General features: G+C 39.9%; 1 protein-coding gene across 1 annotated transcript in view; it reads left to right on the top strand.

The window, feature by feature from the left end:
• Positions 1–5,452, top strand: part of LOC129168952 (melatonin receptor type 1B-B-like) — an 81,473-nt gene extending 76,021 nt beyond the window's left edge. Inside the window, exon 4 of the mRNA XM_054754826.1 lies at positions 1,831–5,452. Within this exon, the coding sequence (XP_054610801.1) occupies positions 1,831–2,253 (423 nt within the window). The 3' untranslated portion in view covers positions 2,254–5,452. The remainder of the gene's footprint in view (positions 1–1,830) is intronic.
• The last annotated feature ends 16,532 nt before the right edge of the window (positions 5,453–21,984 follow it).

The following is a 21,984-nucleotide window of genomic DNA, read 5'->3' as shown; positions in this document are numbered from 1 at the left end:
TGGTGCCCCCTTTTGAGGACCAGTGACTTAGAAGTAATTTGTGTATACCAATCAACCCCCTCCCGTTTTTCCTGGGAAACTCCCGTGTTTTGCTCTTCTTTCCTGTCGCCCTCCCATTTTAATAATTTTATACATTTGTGTCAAATTTGAGCAAGACTGATCAGACTTACCATCAAGCAAAAGGGGTCAGACTTTACAACTAGTTGTCCATAAGTCACTGATCATTCGTTTGGTTTGGTTTGGTTTAGTTTATTTGAACATGAAGGTTTCAATGGAATACATCTCATGAATCATCCTTTCACAGCTCCACATGTCCAAAAGGAGTAGGAAGAAGCAAAGCTTATTTAATCCTACCCCCCATCCATTCTACATCTTGTGCAATACATATTATTCACTTCCTGCATTCCATGTCATATTATTCCATATGATAATCAGTGTAATGATAAATAAATAATACAAAAACAAAAACAAGCATGACAGAACAATCAGTATAACAGTCAAGACTCTTCTGCTTTGTATTTAGCGAACGTCAACTGCTTGTATTGTTTTTTTAATTTGCTCATCTCTGTACATTGTTTGAGTTCCTTGCTCAGTCCGTTCCATAATTTAATTCCACATCCAGAAATGCTGTGGCTTTTCAGTGTAGTTCTCGTATATAAGTGTTTTAATTTTCCTCTAAGATCATATTTCTCCTCTTTTATAGAGAACTACTATATGACGTTTTTGGGTAACAAGTTATTGTTAATTTTATGCATTATTTTAGCTGTTGGAAAATGTACTAAATCAGCTGATTTTAATAACTGTGATTTTAAAAATAAAGGGTTTGTATGTTCTCTAGACTTGGCATTATGAATTATCCTCGCCGATCTTTTTACTTTTATAATTATTGCCCCATATCTCCACACAATAAGTTAGATATGTAATACCAAAGAACAGTAAAGAGTGTGGAGTGATTTTTGATCAACAACAAATTTTGCTTCATTCAATATTGAAGTATTTCTCGCCACCTTTTGTTGTATATTTTTGATATGAGATTTCCAACTCATTTTTTCGTCTATTATGATCCCCAGAAATACATTTTCTTTCACTCTTTCAATGTCCACTCCATCTATTTGTATTTGATCGTACGTATCCCTTCTGCTATCTCCAAATAGCATTATTTTAGTTTTACTTAAGTTCAAGGATAATCTGTTTTTATCAAACCATGTCTTTAATATGACCATTTCGTCCTTGACCTTTTTAATAATTTGTGTGCTTTCCCCAGAACAAAAATCAGTGGTATCATCCGCAAATAATACCAACTTTAAGTCCTTTGTCACAACAAATGCCGTTGATATACAAATTGAACAGTTTTGGTCCCAATATTGACCCCTGAGGTACTCCATATTTAAACTCGCAGATGTGTATTCTCCTAGCTTTCCAAATTGCTTCCTGTTTGCTAGGTAAATTTTAACCCAATTCAAAACTAATCCTCTGATTCCGTACCTTTCTAATTTTGTTGTTAAAATATTATAATTGTATCAAAGGCTTTTGTAATATCCATAAATACTGCATTTGTCTCATGGTTGTAAAACTTTGAGAATATGTGTATTACATGTATGCTAGCATGCTTCCTAAGCCTTTTGAACACAACCCATAGGGGGCACCACAGATGCCATTTACAGTATAATTGGTCCTTTGATTTTTTTTTCGAACAATTTTCCCACAGGGAGTAATGTTTAATCTGTTCCAGGGTCAAACGGTGGCCACCCTAAAGTCGCTTCTTAACTGTCACATAAGTGTAAAAACAAGTGAACCATAGTTAATAGCAAACATGTCGTGCGCTTGCAGGTGCGACGTAAAGTCAAGACGGAGGAGAGTCCCCGCCTCCGACCCAGTGACCTCCGCAACTTCATCACCATGTTTGTGGTCTTCGTGCTCTTCGCCATCTGCTGGGCGCCGCTCAACCTAATCGGCCTGGCAGTGGCCATCAACCCGTCCCGCGTGGGCCCGCTCATCCCCGAGTGGCTGTTTGTGGTCAGCTACTTCATGGCGTACTTCAACAGCTGTCTCAACGCAGTCATCTATGGCCTGCTCAACCGCAACTTCAGGAACGAGTACAAGCGTATCGTCACCTCCGTGTGGGTGACGCGGCTCTTTGTCACGGAGACGTCACGGGCTGCCACCGACGGTCGCAGCCTGCGCAGCAAGCAGTCGCCACCGCCAGCACTCAACAACAACGAGTCGCTCCGGGATCGCACAAACAAAGACTGAAAAAAAAAAACACACCGAACTAAATCATTGTTTTCTTCAAGTGCTCATTTCGTGAAGACTGCTGAGAGGCTGCATCCCGGGAGAACTGAGCTGTGGGTCGCGCCTCGCTGCCATTTCCACGACGACTCCAAAAAAACAATGTGAATGCTACATTAAGACCACATGACACGTGTGATGTGCTTTCTCACGTGTGTTTCACTACGACAACTGCAACTTCCAAAGCCTCAAATTGTCCAACTCGCTTCACTTGAATGCCACCTTAGTAACAAAAAATCACAAGAGTTGATGTCATGGTGCAATGTGCTCTCTTGAGAATTTAGTAGGAAGTGATTTAAAAAAAAAAAAAACAGCCCCAGAAGCCTTGTAAAAACACGGCGACATACTGCGCTGAAGACGCTATAAGATATGTCACTTTTCTACTCATGATGGTGCACTTTTTTGTAGGAAATCCTACTAAATTCTCGCAAGAGCAGCTTCCGGATGTGCAAACTGTACCATCCAATGCTGGCTGGAGTCAGCGCAGCACTCAGAAGGACCAGAAACGTAGTAATGCTTAGTAAAAACACAATCAGGATTTTCCACAAACAATGTGTGAGCAAACATGGCACAAACAAACTGCATGTGGTGTAGCAGGCTGAGGACGCCTCCTGTCTAAAGCAGGGGTGTCCATACTTTCCCCAGTCAAGGTCACATCCAGAAAAATTAAATGATGGCGTGGATCACTTTGACACATCGTGTACATTATAGGTGCTAAAAGCAATCCAGTATAGGCCAGTACAGTCATCAAGGTTAATTGGTTCCAGAGCCAACCGTGATAAGTAAAATTCCACAAAGTAGGATTCCCTCAGGAATATTTTTGTAGTTAGAAAGTTCAGAATTTGTAGCATAGAAAATCTGTTTGCCACCTTCTAAATACGTTTTTGGCAGAGGCGTGGCCGCACGGTGCTCTAGTGGTTAGCATGTTGGCCAACACAGTAACAGTCTGGAGATCGGGAACACCTGGGTTCGATTCTGCCCTGGGCATTTCTATGTGGGGTTTGCATGTTCTCCCCGTGCGTGCGTGGGTTTTCTCCGGGTACTCGGTTTCCTCTCACATTTCAAAATCATGCATGTTAGGTTAATTGGAGACTCTAAATTGTCCATAGGTATGAATGAATGTGAGCATGAATGGTTGTTGTTCTTTATATGTGCCCTGCAATTGGCTGGCGACCAGCCCAGGGTGTACCCCGCCTGTCGCCCGAAGTCAGCTGGGATAGGCTCCAGCATACCCCCGCGACCCTAAAGAGGAGAAACGGTATAGAAAATGGATGGATGGAACATTATTAGAGCCATCGAGACATGAAATAACACCCATATAGGCACCTTTACGCTCATAACCCCCAATATGGCAGACATAATCAAAGAAAATAAGACATAATACAGACGCAATCATGTTAGCATTGGGAGAGTTCCCTGTTGTTGTTTCCTTTTTTTTTTTTTTACTTACGGGATTTCCTGGTGGCTAATTAACATTACTGACACCTAGTGACTCGTGTAGAATATTACATATCAACGTGTCTTTCAGTGCATTTTCTGAATGTCTTAAATTTGTATTCTAGTTCATTTAATCATTTTTATGCTTGAAACTGCTTAGAGTACGTCAAAAATCTGTAAAATTCGCTCAAAGGTGTATATTTTTGACTAATAATAGGCTGTAGTCAATCACAGAGCATCAGGATCTATTAATAAATATATTTTGAAAAAAACGTGATCGAGTGAAGCCGTGAAATTTGAAGTGCGGTGTGGCAAGGGACGACTGTACAGTATATGCTAGGCAATCTATCTAAGTTTTGTGTTTTAGCCGACAAAGCAAATTTGTATAATATCTAACAATATACCTCATTAAAATCAATTTATTTTATTTTCAGAACATGCCAAGGCACGATAAAAAAAAAGAACTGTGAGCCAAAAATGGCCGCCGGGACACACTGTGGTCACCCCTGATTGAAATGCATTATGTCCATTAGCAATGTGTGGTGTAGACCCTGCGTAAGATTGTGTCAATAAGATTTCTAATTAAAGGTAAACAGCAGTGGATTTAAAGCTACTAAATAAATAGGATTTAACTATAAAAACACTGCATTCTAATCAGCTCAGTCCCCATTATGCTGTCATTCTTTTCAAACTCCTAAATTCAGGAGTTCATTGTTTATTGTTGTAAAATGCAATGATAGTAATAGTAGTAATGATATCATGCTCAATACACTATAATATAATAATCTATATTACAGAATGCCATATTGCAGATAGATTTTATATGAAGTATATCTTTTCCACTTCATAGCAGAGGTGTCCAAAGTTCTCTGCAATTTTTGAAAAAATTTGCAGCCCGTTGCTCATCCTATAATGGCCCATTTAAAAAGCAACATTAACACAGCCGGTATCATTAAAGCCCTACTTTAATTGCCTTTAACTGACTATCCAAAAAAAATCTATGTAAAAAAGTATGTATTATTGTTTTTATATGTACAGTATGTATTAATATATTTATTAATATTACTGTATAATTATAAATGCAAGGAAACAAAAAAAATAACAGGAAAAATGGGGGGAAAAAAGAGAAAATCAATTGTATATATGTACAATCCAAAAGTTTGGACACACATTTGCATTCAAGTTGTTTTCTTTATTTTCGTGATTATTTACATTGTAGATTCTCAAAACCATGAATGAACACGTGAAATGATGTACTTAACAAAAAAGTGTGAAATAATTATTATATTTTAGACATATATTTTATTTATTTATTTATTTATTTTATGATAGCGCAGCAAACCCTTGGTGTTCTCTCAATGAGATTCGTGAGGTAGTCACCTGAAATGGTTTTCACTTCATAGGTGTGCCTTGTCAGGGTTACTTAGTGGAATTTCTTGCCTTATTAAAGGGGTTTTGTTGTGTGTGTCCAAACATTTGGCCTGTACTGTATACAGACATACAGTGTTGTGAAAAAGTGTTTCACCCGTCCTGATTTATTTTTTTTTGCTTGTTTGTCACAGTTACATGTGAAATATGAAATTAAAATATTAGTCAATATTCGTCAATGACAACACAACTGAACACAAAGTGCAGTTTTTAAATGAAACGTTTTATTATTGCGGGAGAAAAAAAATGCAAACATACATGGCCCTGAGGGAAAAAGTGATTGTCCCCTAAACCTAATAACTGGTTGGGCCACCCTTAGCAGCAACAACTGCAATCAAGAGTTTGCGATAACTTGCAATGAGTCTCTTACAGCGCTGTGGAGGAAGTTAGACCCACTCATTTCTACAGAATTGTTGTAATTCAGCCACATTGGAGGGTTTTTCCAGCATCTCAATAGGATTGAAGTCAGGACTTTGACTAAGGCCACTCTAAAGTCTTCATTTCTTCAGCCGTTCAGAGGTGGACTTGCTGGTGTGTTTTGGATCATTGTCCTGCTGCAGAACCCAAGTTGGTTTCAGCTTGAGGTCACAAACAGATGGTCCCATTTATCACAGCAAGTCTTGCAGGTCCCGAAGCAGCAAAACAGCCCCAGACCATCACACTACCACCACCACATTTTACTGTTAGTATGATGTTCTTTTTCTGAAATGTGGCTTTACTTTTACGCCAGATGTAATGGGACAAACACCTTTCAAAAAGTTCAACTTTTGTCTCGTCAGACAACAGACCTCAAGCTGAAACCAACTTGGGTTCTGCAGCAGAACAATGATCCAAAACACACCAGCAAGTCCACCTCTGAATGGCTGAAGAAAAACAAATGAAGACTTTGGAGGGGCCTAGTCCAAGTCCTGACCTGAATCCAATTGAGATGCTGTGGTATGACCTTAAAAAGGCGCTTCATGCTGGAAAACCCTCCAATGTGGCTGAATTACAACAATTCTGCAAAGATGAGTGCACCAAAATTCCTCCACACTGCAAGAGACTCATTGCAAGTTATCACAAACGCTTGATTGCAGTTGTTGCTGCTAAGGGTGGCCCAACCACTTATTAGCTTTAGGGGGCAATCACTTTTTAGGTTTGGAATTTTCCTTCTCCCTTTACAATAAAAGAAATTTCATTTAAAAACTAATATTTTAATTTGTTTGATGATCTGAAACTTGCAAAATAATAAGAAATCAGGAAAGGGGCAAACAATTTTTCACACCACTGTGTATGTACACACACACACACACATATACATATATATATATATAGATTTGTATATGTATATGTATGCATGCATTGGATTGAGTTTTTGCCTTTTTACTATCAAAATGTTTTTTTCAATATGCAACCCTTGGTGGCCTCTACCCAATATAGTATTTGGATAAGCAGAGATCTATTTATTATAAATTTATTCATTTAAGTTTTAGATGACAACTTAAAAAACGTGAGATATTAAGATCTTTTATTTATGTTAAAACTGTCACAAAATCACATTAGTTCTGCATAATTTGTTAATGAATTATTACGGAAATAACACATTATAATTTTAGCTTATAAGATCTTATAAAATGTATCTAAAGTAAAAAAAAAAAAAGAGAAAAAAGTATTTTGTATGTAGTGAATATATGTAACTGCCCTACACTGGATTGCTTTTGGTGTGTTTTATAAACTCCAATAAATAATGTAAATATCAAAGTGGCCCCAATACGATGTGGAAGATATGACTATAAATGATCAAAACACAGCTTCCTCTTCCTCCTTCAACACATGCAGTGGCATCATATTGTTTTATCGTGTTAATTTTTGTCATTCGTGTATTTTCAGATGGCTATATTCACTGTAAGGGGAACATTACTGGGGGAATAATTTATAGCATTTGTATTATTCAATGACATTCATTGCCGCTTCTATTCCCATCTCAGGGTGAGCTTTTTGTTGATTTCTCCAACATGTCTGCAGCGACTCAACACCGATGATGTTTTTTTTGTAAATGTCACTTTAATTGTTTAATTGTCGTTATTGGACGTGTTGGAAATGTGTTTTGAAGTGTCTCTTACGCCAGAAGAACAATGTGACACAAATAAAAGTTTGCTATTGGCTTCTATGTACTTCACCACTGGTGCCTCGCAGAGCGCTGCCAAGCGCGCCGTTTAATCGGCCACCGCGGTTGCCACAAGTCATCATTTAGCAAGTCATCACCACGTCAAAGCATTGCGCTTTCACGCTATAATGGGACATGCGCCGCACATTGAAATGTGCACATGCATTGATCGTTGATGGTTTTCATGTCCTCGAAAATGTTTAGCACGGAAAGCGCAGACACGTGACATTTCTGTAACGTGTGTCTCTTGTACCCACTCATCATGAAAACAACACAGCCGAACACAAGCTCGAGTGATCACGGTAGCATCTCATTTGGAATTTAAATGTCACATATTCTATTTTTTTTTTTTTTTACAAATACGTGTGACTGGAAGTGAAAGTTTAGACATGATGCTGGAATTTAGACACTTTAAAAGCCCTGTTTTAGTCTGCCTGTAATTTTAATGCCAATGAGCTGTGTTTGTCTCCGACAGAGTGTGTGATTCAAGAAGCGCTATTGTGTACTTGATCCACTTTGGACATACAGCTGTCCCATCGCGGTTTGAATTAGGTGGCTTCACTCTATCACATTTTTTTTTAAATACATTAATTATTAGCCTAATTAGTGTATTAGTGAAAAAAGTCACATTTAAGCAATTTGTACAGATTTTTTGCCTAAATTAAGCATTTTCAATGCTGTGTGGCTGTTACTTCCATCAGGGGTAATCAGCTGCCGCCATGTTAATGTCCATGCAGAAACTAGTTATTCTACATTTGCTCAAAGTTACTTAAGATTTGTCAGGTCACAACATATCGGACATGCGTATCTAGGCTCATTACATTTGGTTGAGCACCAACTTTACAAGCACCGGCAATGCTCCAAAGTAGTAGTAGAAATGAAAGCCAGGCATATCGTGATGAAACGGAAGATAAAGGGTTAAGTGGGTGTCATGCTTCATTAATAATGGTATTGTGGCGGCCAACTCTCTTCATAAGACACACGTACAAGAGAACCGTGTTGACAATTTAGTGACATGGTCGCCATATTTAGCGATTAGGGGTGCACATTAAAAGTGAATGTCAGGAAGTGTTTCTTGAGTCGTGAATTTATTTGGTAATTAAATACTAGTGGTCAACAAAGGTGAAGTGTCCACCAGGCAGGGGAGCTGGAGTGGCGCTCCATCTCCGATTGTGCAGAAGTATCCCCGTGCAATGCCAGTCTGAAAGTTGCTTAAACCCCTCCACAATACAACCCAACGCCTGACCAGTGACAGAGCCAAGAAGGCAGAGTTTGTACACACTCCCCCGTGGTCTGGAAACACCTTGCCCTCCTGGCGAAACACGCATGGGTTTCTAAAGTGTGGCGCAGGAGCCATCTGTGGAACGTGGCTCATTGCAGAAATAAAATAAAAACACAGCAAAAGCGGAAAAATAGAGCAAAAAGTCATAATGTAACCATAAAAAGCTAAAATGTTGACGCTTCGAGCTAATAAAAACACAAAAAATTGTCTTTAAAGATATACTTTTTTATTATAAATATCAAAGGACAGCTGGGCAGCCCTGACGTAAATAGACAAACGCAAATAGATAAGACAAAAGCAGTAAGCTGGCATTGTTCAACAACAAACTGGAACTATTAATGTTGCACTTCAGCCAATAAGGAACGTAAAGTACATATACTGCCTGCCACTTATATAAAATTTATGTATATTCATTTTTTTAAGTGGCTACTTGGTGTAGTGAGTATCGACATCAGCACTTGGCACAGGGGACTGTGGTATATATCCTAAATGGCAGGTTAAATGGCAACGTATGACAACATATATTATTATTATCATTATTGTTTTTTTGTTTTTTTTTAATACTGGCCCTCACAGTGTCTGCCAAGAAAACTTCTGACTGCTCAAGTCCAAACTGAAGGCTCAGGTACCAAATGCACGTCCTGCCACTGATAACTACACATCAGCATAAATGATTAGTAACTGCCATCATTACATTAATTTCTTTCATCATTTTTAGTTTTTGTTTCAATTTGTGGAAGAAATCCAAAAGTTCAAAGCATCATGCTATAAAACCTTTTAAAATGTACCTGCATTGTTTTGTGACTCAGTTAAATTTAAAAAAGTATGTTTGTCCAGTCCTATATTTTGTCACTGTAGTTTTCTACTACTTCTACTACGGATGGTGTCCTGGGGGATCTCCTCCCAGATCTGGACCAGGGCATCACTGCGGTACCTGGACGCATGGAGGAGATTCCAGGAGACAGGTAGTTACTCCAGGAGAGCTGGACAGGGCCGTAGAAGGTCCTTCAACCCTCAGCAGGATCGGTATCTGCTCCTTTGTGCAAGGAGGAACAGGATGAGCACTGCCAGAGCCCTACAAAATGACCTCCAGCAGGCCACTGGTGTGAATGTTTCTGACCAAACAATCAGAAACAGGCTCCATGAGGGTGGCCTGAGGGCCCGACGTCCTGTAGTGGGCCCTGTGCTCACTGCCCAGCACCGTAGAGCTCGATTGGCATTTGCCATAGACCACCAGAATTGACAACTACACCACTGGTGCCCTGTGCTCTTCCCTGATGAGAGCAAGTTCAACCTGAGCACATGCGACAGACGTGAAAGGGTCTGGAGATGCCGAGGAGAACGTTATGCTGCCTGCAACATCATTCAGCATGACCGGTTTGGTGGTGGGTCAGTGATGGTCTGGGGAGGCATATCCCTGGAAGGACGCACAGACCTCTACAGGTTAGATAACGGCACCCTGACTGCTATTAGGTATCGGGATGAAATCCTTGGACCCATTGTCAGAACCTACGCTGGTGCAGTGGGACCTGGGTTCCTCCTGGTCCACGACAATGCCCGACCTCATGTGGCTAGTGTATGCAGGTAGTTCCTGGAGGATGAAGGAATTGATACCATTGACTGGCCCCTACGTTGAGCTGACCTAAACCCAATAGAACACCTCTGGGACATTATGTTTAGGTCCATCCGGCGCCGCCAGGTTGCTCCTCAGACTGTCCAGCAGCTCATTGATACCCTGGTCCAGATCTGGGAGGAGATCCCCCAGGACACCATCCGTAGTCTCATTAGGAGCATGCCCCGACGTTGTCAGGCATGCGTACAAGCACGTGGGGGCCACACAAACTACTGAGAATCATTTTGAGTTGCTACAATGACATTTTGGCAAAATGGGCCGGTGTGCTGCATCATTTTTTCACTTTCATTTTTGGGGTGTCTTTGATTTCCCCCCTCTATAGGGTGATCATTTTCATTTCTATCAAATGATGTGGCATCATTTTGTTACTAATACATCACCCACTTATTATCAGGAGAGATATTCAAGATCATTTTCCCCCATTTTAGATCTGATTTGTTCTTGAAGTGTTCCTCAAATTTTTTTGAGCAGTATATATAAAACATATATATATATTTTTTATATCAACTAATTATTGATTTAATAAAATATAACACTTTGCTGCCATAATCTATGTTTATTAGGTGTGTATTGCATGTCCAGACTTTAGAGACACTCTTTATACCAAACAGGCTGGCCCTCAGCTTTGTGTTATACACCACAAAGCATATTATTGTTATTATTTTTGTTATTGTTAGCAATAATACGTATTAGTGTTTGTATCAACAGTTCGGCGTTTTCACATCTTATTCCCCTTTTTCTCATTTTTGCTGTTGTTTTTGTTCTGCAGGCTTCTGATTGGCTAAACTGGCTTTGCAGTTCGGGCTTGTAGCTCCACGTGTCGCTTATATCCTGCAGAAAGGTGTAAAAAAATAAAAGCTAGTGTGTATGTGTGGACATTTTCAGGGCATAAAAGTCCCCAGCAGCTTCTTAATTGGCGGCAGCTCGTTAACTGGGCTGACTGACTGCAGGCTTGATTTACAGATGCAGGCAGGATGAAGCCTGCAGGGTCGTAACAACTCAGACGTGACCGCGTCTTAAAAATCTCAAGTGACTCTTGAGAAAACAAATACTGTGGCGTTTACCAACAAAAATGTGCCGCACATTAAACGAGTATCTGGAGTCAGCATTCCGGGCCACTCGCTGCCCCGACCGCTTTCTTGATAAATGTTTGCGTGGGCGAGGGGGTGGGGGGCCGGGTGGGTGCACGCTTGACTGCGGCTGCTCACGACTGATGTTCACTGACATGAATTCTCCGACAGGTGCGGGGCCCGGATGCCCAGAGGACGCTCCGAGTAAACATGGACCAGAGGGGGGACGTGTGAAACGTAATGGAATTTGACATTTGAAGACTGGAAAGGCTTGCCTGTTACAGCGAGTCTCGTCAAAAGCCGCCACGTGTAAAAAGATATGAGTCGTGTTTGAAGCAAAATGAATAGGAACCCTTCTCTGCTCTTCATGCTGTTTACTCTTTAATGCAAACATGCACACTGAATTCTAAGTTGTTTACATCTATGATCCTACATGCTAACAAGAAAAGTCTCCACTTCCCTCAAAATAATGATGAACGATATGAACTTTAACCCCGCTACTGTACCTCCTGCCTCTTGGGCCTTTTTAAAATCTATAGAGTTCTTTGATTGACTCATTTCCAGTGCCAGTTGAAAATGTGTCTCTAAACTTTAGACTGGCACTGTAAATTAAATATTTTAGTCAGATATCTAAAATCAAGAGAGTTCTTGATTTAACATTGAGTCATAGTGTTTGATGGCGCAGGCAAAAAAGCCTTCTCTCTTTGAACGCGGTCAGATTTCTTAAGCTGCATAAGCAAGGCCGCTCGCTGAGGTTGGGACGTAGTAAGACAGTCATTTGAAACGTCTTCAAACATCCTGAGGGTTATGCAACACCAAAGCAAAGTGGTAGACCCAAAAAATGTCAAGACTTTTCGTCAAGAAATGGGACATTCCTCAGCCCAAATGAAGATTGTTACTGTCACTGAACCTGCGAGAGAAGGGTTTTAAGGACAAAAAAAACATCTTCAAATGTCTTGGCTTTTGCATGAGGGCACCAAACATGTGACATTGAAATCTGAAAGAAAATGTTATTATTTGATGAGAAAAAATGTTACCTTGACGGCCCTGATGGCTTCCAATGTTACTGGCATGACAAAGAGATCCCACATGAGCTGTTTTTCACACGGCACAGTGGAGGGGGCGCCATCATGATCTGGGGTGCTTTTTCCTTCAATGGAACAATGGAGCTTCAATGTTGTGCAGGGGCGTCAAAGGCCAGCTTGCTATGTGGAGATGTTGCAGAGGGCATCCCTCATCAATGAAGGCCCTTGTCTGTGTAGAAATGAATGGGTTGTTCAACAGGACAATGTTGTTGTTTACAATGCTCACCTGAAAAAGAACTTTGACTAGAGCAGGGGCGCTCACACTTTTTCAGCCTGCGAGCTACAGTACTTTTAAAATGATCAAGTCCCAAAGATCTACCTCCTTATTTATTTATTTATATTTATTAAAAAATGTTTGAGTACTTATTTACTGTATGTCCATTATACATGTACATCAGAGGTGCACACACTTTTTCAGCATGCAAATTACAAGTCAAAATTATCTACTTCTTTCTTTCAAATATGTAAGATATATGTAAAATCTAACCGATAAATTTTGAAATACTATTGTAAATACTCATTATGAGTATTTCACATTCACATTTTCAAAGTTTACAGGTAATCAAAGTACTTAATATCATATTATGTTCAATATGGCAATAAAGATAATTACACATAATTCCACAATAGTTGTGTACACAACCTGAGTTGCGGTAACATGTCAGTTAAAATAGCTACGTTCATTGGGACACATCGTTCATGTATTACGTCCAGTCAGCATTTGCTATCTAACATTGCAGATGTACAAGAAATTCAAATGATGATGCAAAGACAATACAGCTGAAGTCAAAGCAACATATTAAAAAGGTTTCACCAATGGGCACATTTTACAATTCATCACAAAATAATAGTTTAAGAAATGGAAGTGTAGAAAACACTCATTTCTGTACTGGAGTTCAGGACGTGAAGCAAAGCCATCAAACAATTCACTTTTTTTTCTACATAACTAGCCGCTACAATTGAACGGATAACATTTGTTATAGATATAGGCTTCTTACCGCTGAGTTAGTTTATCCATAATCAGAATAATAAAGATGAAAGCTCCGTGTGTAGCTTGAAACGCAGCGGGGAGCAAGAGTGAATTAGGGGGGGAGCTTAATATCAGCTGATCAACGTCATATGACATCTACAAAGTGACTTTTACGCGATCGATTCAAACTACCTGGCGATCTACGGGCTCGTGATCGGTGTAATGGGCACCCCTGGTGTAGAGGAAGAACCTCACTCTTTTTGGACCATCCTGCATGTTCCTCTGGTCTGAATCAAATAGAGAACATTTGGATGGATGACAAGAGGAGCTTACAAAAATGAACATCAGTTCCAGGCAGTGGATGCCCTCCGTGAAGCCATTTTCACCACTTGGAGCAACATTCCCACAAACCTCCTGGAAACACTGGCGTCAAGCCAATTGTTCAGGCTACTCATTACTGATTCCTTTTTTGATCATTTGATTGATATTTTAGGGGGGGTTGATCAGCCGATGAATGCCTATCTCACATTAATGGTTGTTTGCAATAAATTGCTAACTCAAAAAATGTTTTGTCTCACCCCCATTTAGTCTTTTTCCATTTCAAAGCTCTACTTAGAACCTCCTTCAGAGCCAAAAGTGCAAATCGTAAATTCTTGCAATTTTTCAGCTGGTCTTAAAATTTTAATCAGGAGTGTATTTAATCTTATGAGTGGTTAAAATGGTAAGAGATTATATTGAATGTAAACGTACAGTACACATATCTTTTTTGTTGTTGTTTTTTTTTACAGTACACATATCTTAAATATATGGGACGGATGTTTGTTGCACAGCAGGATCCCAAGATACGGAGGCGACACAAAGTGAGTTGAGTCTTTACGTGTGTCAAAAAGGAGCACAGGAACAAAAATCTACGAGGCCAAGTACAGCAAAAGGCACCGTGCACAATGGAGCAAAAAAGGGCCTAACAAGAAATAAAGGACAGCGCACCAGCGGAGCTACTTTACATGCGGCACGGCTGGACACGGCTGGACTGGATGGCACGGACGATAGCTACAGCTAACAAGGATGCAGGCAGCAATGTTGGCCGCACGTGGCGTAGAGGCTCGAGTCGGGGTGAGAATCACCGAGTGCCATCCAGTTGCCACAGGTGAGCTTCGAAGACTAATGATGATGGGAGCCAGCTGTGCACGTCCAGTAACTCCGCTCACCTCACTGAGCACAGAGGTCACACAGTAAGTAATACGACAAAGAAAAACACAACACAACAAACCACAACTCAACTTAACAAACCAGTGTCACCGCAGGGCGTGACAGTATATCTTCTTTTTATGAATATGAATATGAATATGAATATGAATATGAATATGAATATGAATATGTTTTGCCATCCATTGTGAACTCCCACTGCGGGAACCAAATACGATTCCTCGTGTGTGAGAGAGAGAGCGAGAGAGAGACAGAGAGAGAGAGAGAGAGAGACGATACAGGCGTCAAAGCAAGGACGTGACAAGATGGAGGTGCGATTAAGAAAAATGATAGTGCGGGGGATCGTTTCAACGCTGGCAACTAAGCCGCAAGCCAAACATGGAGAATGAAGACGGCATTTCAGAGGACAAGACATCCCTCGGAGTATATTTGATAGGTGCGATGTGTCACTCTCTCGCAGGCAGGTCAGCGGATTAGTTGGAGTAACAAATCATAATTCACTCCCAAAGAAAAAATGGCCACCGAGTAGTCGCTTGTTGGCTCCGCCTCCTTCTGAGGCCTGACTGACCTGCCTGATCATCTCTCCGTGTGCGCTCATGCCGCACTTTAATTGCATCTAATGCACAGATTAAAGGATTATTCCCTGTATTAGATTAGTGGTGTTAATCCACATATTCATTTCATGCTGAGACAATATGACACCATTTCATTTCCCTCTAAAGGACACGCCTTCATTAAAAGTCACCTTTATATAACACATACACACACATCTGGGTCAAAATATTGGAAACAGCTCTCAGTATGACGTAGTGCATTGCTACCACCACCGCAAACTACATCAGCATTCAGGTTCAACTCACAGATTTTTAAGATCAACATTATTATCTTTGGAGAGGCAGAAACTCATTAGACCTAACGAAGTGGCCTGTGCGGAAATGACATGGTGTGTGCAAACAAATGCAATAAAAAGAGGTTACAAAACGTATTTTCATCATCATGCATACTAAAATGTGCGCGCTGTGCTTGGCTTTGACGTCCTCGCTTTCTTTAAAATTCCTCCAACGTCCGCAGTAGCAGCGATGAGGGTGAACAATAATGTGTAGCGCCGCACCGTGAATAGGCTATGACTATTTCATGACTCACTGCAAAGTTAAGAAGAAAAGAACTCAGTTTAAATAAAGTTTGAAGAAAGACGAACGGAATAGACAAACATTGGTTCAAAGTTCTTGGCCGCAGACAAAGAGAATGGCCGTGTACACACAAGCCACCATTACAAACCCATTCTAAATTACAGTGCCAACGCCGCTCTGACGTCGACATAAAAAGACATAAAGCGGCCCTTGGTTTACAGTGTTTTGTGATTATGAACATACTCCAGTGAATGAATTAAAAATGTCATTTTGGTCTGTACCAGGCTGTGTATTTTATTTGCACTTCATTTGTTCAGTGTACAGTGTGAGGGACTTGGGAGTTCATTTAAGTATCATTTAGGTTGAAGTTAAAAAAAACTTGACTTACATCAGAGTTTAGGAACTCCGGGCGTTGGTAACCCGAGGACCACCTGTACATCATCACCCAGTCAGTCATCTACCAATTAATTTACACACATTTACACACATTTCATTTTGCATTTTTCCTGTTTGATACTTTTTTGTGACTTTCCTGGGATGATCCACAAAAAATTGTAAAGACAACAAAAAGAATCCGACAGCTTAGCTTATCTTTTCTTATCTTCGCCTCCTGTGATGGTTTTGCAGTCCGGTGAGGCCAGCAATTCAATTCATGCATTTAGTGCCTTTTTTTTTTCCTTTAACACAATTGAAGCAGAGAGAATATAATGAACGGTCGTGATGTAATTAATAAGCTTGCGTCCTTTTCAAACAAAATATGGGTGAACTTTTGTGAAGCGGTGACCGTGAAGGGCCCTTCATGTTAGCACGGGGCTGCTCGCACCCTATCATGTCCAACTTTTCAACGTTTTTTTCATCTTGTCAATGAAGACTCATTTCATCTGGGGTTTTTTTCTCTTTGAATGTCCTTTTACACGCCCACACAAACGCAAGCCAGGAATCATTACTACTCTCTTTGATTCATATTACCACCAACTCTGCCTCTCACGCAAAGACTTTACTACACTGCACAATACGACACTACACTACACTACACTACACTACACTACACTACACTACACCACACAATACCATACTATACTATTCCAACACTATACTACTATATTATACCACTATACTATACTACTATCTTATATTACACTATATTATACTACCCTATTCTACACTGTACTACACTGCACTTTACTAAATTACACTACACCACACGCTACCACTATATTATACCACTCTCTCTCTCTTTGAGGGTCATGCCAGTTCCTGGCTTCGAATGTATATGGTGCTGATGTAATTGATGATTTCTTTTGTTGTTCATAGTCCGGACGCCTCTTTCAGTTGTTGTAAAAACAGGATCCTTTGTCCTCCTCTAGCTTTTTTCCCAGGAATCCTGCCGGAAAGACTTAGGTCGTCTATCTTCCCTTTTCGGATGACGTGTCCAACAAAACTGAGCTGCCGGCATTGGATGATGTCGAGAAGTTGTCGATAACTCAACAACTCAACGACATCATCGCTGCCGCCAAGAGATAAGACGAAGAATAGCTCTAGCGAAATCTAGCTTCAATCAAATGAGCTCCATTTTCAAAGACCGCAAGCTGTCCCTTCTGCTAAAATGTAGGCTTCTCAAATGTTTCATGTGGCCAATTCTACTTTATGGATCCTGGACAATAACAGCGGAAACCAGGCGCAACATCGAGGCCACAGAAATGTGGCTTTATCGGCGTATGCTACGCATTCCCTATAAGTTTCCCTATACTGCACACGAGACAAACGAGGCAGTGTTGCAACGAAATATTATACCACACAATACCACAAAACTACACCACAATAAACTACTTTTTTATAATATACTATACTATATACACAGGGTGGGCCAAAAATAGGCCTACATTTCCTTCATTGTTAAGGTGAAACAGATAATCAAGTAACTGCAACCCTACTTTTGGCCCACCCTGTATACTATACTATACAGGACGGTACTAGACCATACCATATACTACTATGCTATACGACTATCTTATACTACAACCTAGGTTCCCAAAGTGGGGTACGCATACCCCCAGGAGTACGCCAATTGTAACATGGGATATGTGAATAAAAATGAAAGACAATGAACACTTAACACTCAAAATCAAGAGAGCGCCTGAAAGCCTCACGGCGCAAAGAGAACGAAGCAGAAAGGATACAGCACGAAATTGTTCAATGCTCTGTGTGCATCATATGAACAAGTAAGTAGGTTTGATGATCATTTTGTGCATTAAGAGTGTTTAATCTTAAAGATTTTTATTTATATTGGTGTTTCGATGAGTGGGAATTCCCTCGAAAATTAGGCTTAATCATTGGTGGTCTGCATTTTTGTATTTATATTTGTTAAACTTTCCCCTTCAATTTGGTAATAAATTAATACGCAGGCATAAACCATAGCCATCGTGAGTGGACAAAAAAAGCAAAGCTCACATTCAACACATTCAAAAGGATGCATGCTTATTTATTAGTGCTCACGTGAAACTTTATCAAAGTGTAACTATGCAAAATACTACATTTTGATCCGGAATTACTATCAAATTAATTTATTAACCAATTAATTATGTTCCATATTTCAAGTTAATTCAGATAAAAAGGTGTGTGTACCACATTATACTACATGACTCTGCACAAACTATATAATATTACACAGACATGCCACTATACTACACTACACTAGAGTGTACTATACTATAAAACACTATACTACACTACACTAGAGTGTACTATACTATAAAACACTATACTACAGTTCATGAGAGCATAGTTTTGCAGTTTTTATTAGAGAAATTTCGTTGTTTGCCCTGTGAGTGGCTTTAGAAGTGTTCCTCTCCTTCCTGAATCAAAAATGGTACAGTCCGTCCTTTGACATCATCCTGTGTGAACCAGGAAGTAGTTTGATAGCTAACAAATATACAGAAAAATTAAAAATGAATTATCATTTTTTTTTGTAATTGTATTTTATTGGGCCTAGTGGTCAGCATGTTGGCCACACAGTCAGGAGATCGGGAAGATCTGGGTTTGATCTGCCGCTGGGCATCTCTGTGTGGAGTCTGCATGTTCTCCGGTTTCCTCCCACATTCCAAAAACATGCATGTTAGGTTAATTGGAGACTCTAAATTGTCCATAGGTATGAATGTGAGTGTGAATGGTTGTTTGTCTATATGTGCCCTGCGATTGGCTGGCGACCAGTCCAGGGTGTACCCCGCCTCTCGCCTGAAGTATGCTGGGATAGGCTCCAGCACACCCACAACCCTATTGAGTACAAGTGGCATAGAAGATGGATGGATGGATGGGTATTGTATTGATTTAATACATTGTATGGATTCATATGCAGTACCAGTCACCTTCTCATTCTACTGCATGGGTAAGTGTGTCAAAACTTTTGACTGGTGCTGTCTATATACTGTATTACTCGTCATTTATTATTATCATCATTAATGCCTTGTATGTAGTAGGCTGTAAACTAGTATTTATGATTGATGATTAATGGTTTGTTTTGTTTGTTAGCTTGCAGGATTAAGCAAAAAAAAAAAACAATTCCAGGGAATAAGTTGTTACATTTTGGTGGACCTCCAGGTCAAAACATTTCTCACAACACCCAAAAAACATGGCGCTCCATAGTTCTGCCACTTTGGTTGAAGAAATGTCCTTTCTAGCCCTTTCAGTTGTGATGGAAATGTCAACTTTGCGGTTTAAATGTGTGTTTTTGTGTATTGAGTGTACTCGGCAGTGCAGTAATATTCACTGCAGGGTTTCATAAGACCCTGAGAAACAAGTGAAGTCTTCCATCTCCTCTTTTGGTCATATTTTCCAGTTGGGTGGCAAACACTGCGAGGCATCACATATGAGGAAATGTGACGCCTCCCACTCACCTTGTTTTAGGGGGAATAAAAGAAGCAAATGGCAGTAAACCAAGCATAAATTCAGCAGACACATTAAATAATGTCAGCTTTACTGGCTCCTGCGTGATTAATGAGCATGCAAGAGCTACTGTATGTACAGTATGTACTACATGCACCGCATATAAAGTATGTACTGTACTGCATGCTGCTAGGCTGCCCTCACCATGCGTTAAACACGCATCAACTGACGTCACATAATTATTTTTCTCAAACTGGCGGTTAAAATAGTCCTGACGCCATGTTCGGCTTCGTTAGGCTAATAGCACTAACTGACACGTGACACGTACTGTGACTACCTTAAATTGCCAGTGGCCACTTCATTAGGTACACAACCTAATGAGATTCTCTACACCATTGCAAATGAAAAAAATGAAAATGAAAAAGCGGCGATGTTACGCTGACTTACGTCAAAGCAACAGGAGCGAACCTCCAGGATGAGCGTGGAGGAGATGAAAAACATGTTACAATTGATGTCAGAGCCCCTCAAAGTTGCATTGGAGACGCGTCAGAATTAAAAAAAAGGTGAGCTGTTTCTCTCTGCCGCAAAAAAAATGAGAGCCTGGGTTGTATTAAGACCCAAAATGAATATTAAAGGAAAACTGCAATTTTGGGGGAATTTTGCCCATCATCCACAATCCTTATGTGAGAAATGAACACACGTCTTTTCTCTTTTCTGTGCGTTTTAAAGGTATAAAAACACATATGGAGAGAGATATAAAGAGACAATTCATTACTGCAAGTGATGGGACACACTACTATCTACAAAGGCCGCTGTTAAAACACCTCCAAAAACCTCCAACAAGGTTTTATGGTTTTATATCCATGCTGTGACCAAGTAGTAACAGGTACATTCATGATAACATGTAATACTTACAGTATTTTGCCACATTTTGGAACATTGATTTCACACAGCAACACAAAAACAAATACCTGCACTTAGCATTAACGTTTCTAAACGAAAACATAAAACATCGGCAGCGGGGTGGCCGCTCCGATATGTAGCCTTACCTTTTTGCTAGCGGCTGAGGCATTGTGAGCGCGAGTGTGTGGTGATACTAGTCGCAAGTTGCTAGTAGCTAGCGGTGTGGTGTGGCGAAGTGTCAATGCGCCAATAACGTAGTTCTTTGGCGTAACAATGTTAATAATAATAATAACAATGTCACTGTAGCTTGGTTAATATGCAGGTCACATTATATGTAAATGGAGTGTTGTCGCCGCTTTTTGGAGTTTTTTCAGAAGGCCTTATAGGCAGAATAAGTGTATCCCATTATGTCCAGTCATGAGTTGTCTCTTTTTATTTGTTTTTATAGCTTTAGAACGCACAGAAAAGTGAAAGACGTGTTCGTGTCTCACATAAGGGTTGTGGATGATGGGCAAAATTCCAAAAGAAGTGCAGTTTCCCTTTAAAACCTTGCACATGAAAATAAGTGAATGATGACACATTTCTTAGGGTGGCAGTGGTTTGGCTTGGTCAACAGAGGGCCACAGGTTCAAGACCCTGCCTGGTCAAAGAACCTCTATGATGACAGGAGCGCTCTGCTGTTTTTAAAGCCTGTGGGGTCAATAGGGTTCTGATTGTATGTATAGAGTAGGTTTTAATAATGACAAATATTATGATTCATTCATTCATCACATGAATGTATGAATGAATTAATATATAATGATTGTATATGTAAAGTAGACATAGAACAATAATAGCATATGTATAGAGTAGATTTTAAATAATAACATATATAATGATTGTATGTATAGAGTAGATATACAATAATAATAGTGTATAAATACAGTATATAATATCATCCTATATAATAATTGCATGTATAGAGTAGATATACAATAATAATAGCGTATGTATAGAGTAAATATATAATCATATGAATAATGATTGGATGTACATGAACAAACTCACGGACTCACTGGTGAGTATTGGTATTTAGTCATTTGGGGGCCCAAGGCAAACCCAGTCATTGGGACCCTACACATCCTGGTACTGCAATGACAAAAGTTTTGTTCTCACCTCAACACAAGGTCTTCAATGCGAGCAGCAGCTAGTAACAATTTTAAATATTACTGTTTAACATCTACTAAGTTAGAAGATGATAAACACAATATTGAAGTAAAAGTCCTTAAAATCCTCCTGGGGGATTATTATTACCTAACAAGTAAATCATCTGTAATTGATAAGAACATTAAGCAACATTTAATGTAGTTTACTGCTTTAATACTCACATTTTTGTAACGAAAGGCACCATTCTCAGGCTCAGCTTCATTCTGAGAACTACCCCCGCAGCCGAAACTGACAGCAATGCTACTGCCAAGAGCGTCTGGCTGTTGTTGTCGTGTGTCTACATTAGGACTTTGAAAAAGGGTGACACCTTAGGGAGT

This window comes from Dunckerocampus dactyliophorus, chromosome 16 (assembly GCF_027744805.1).
Source record: "Dunckerocampus dactyliophorus isolate RoL2022-P2 chromosome 16, RoL_Ddac_1.1, whole genome shotgun sequence".
NCBI classification, from domain to species: domain Eukaryota; kingdom Metazoa; phylum Chordata; class Actinopteri; order Syngnathiformes; family Syngnathidae; genus Dunckerocampus; species Dunckerocampus dactyliophorus.
This window is presented reverse-complemented; position numbering and strand designations above follow the sequence as displayed.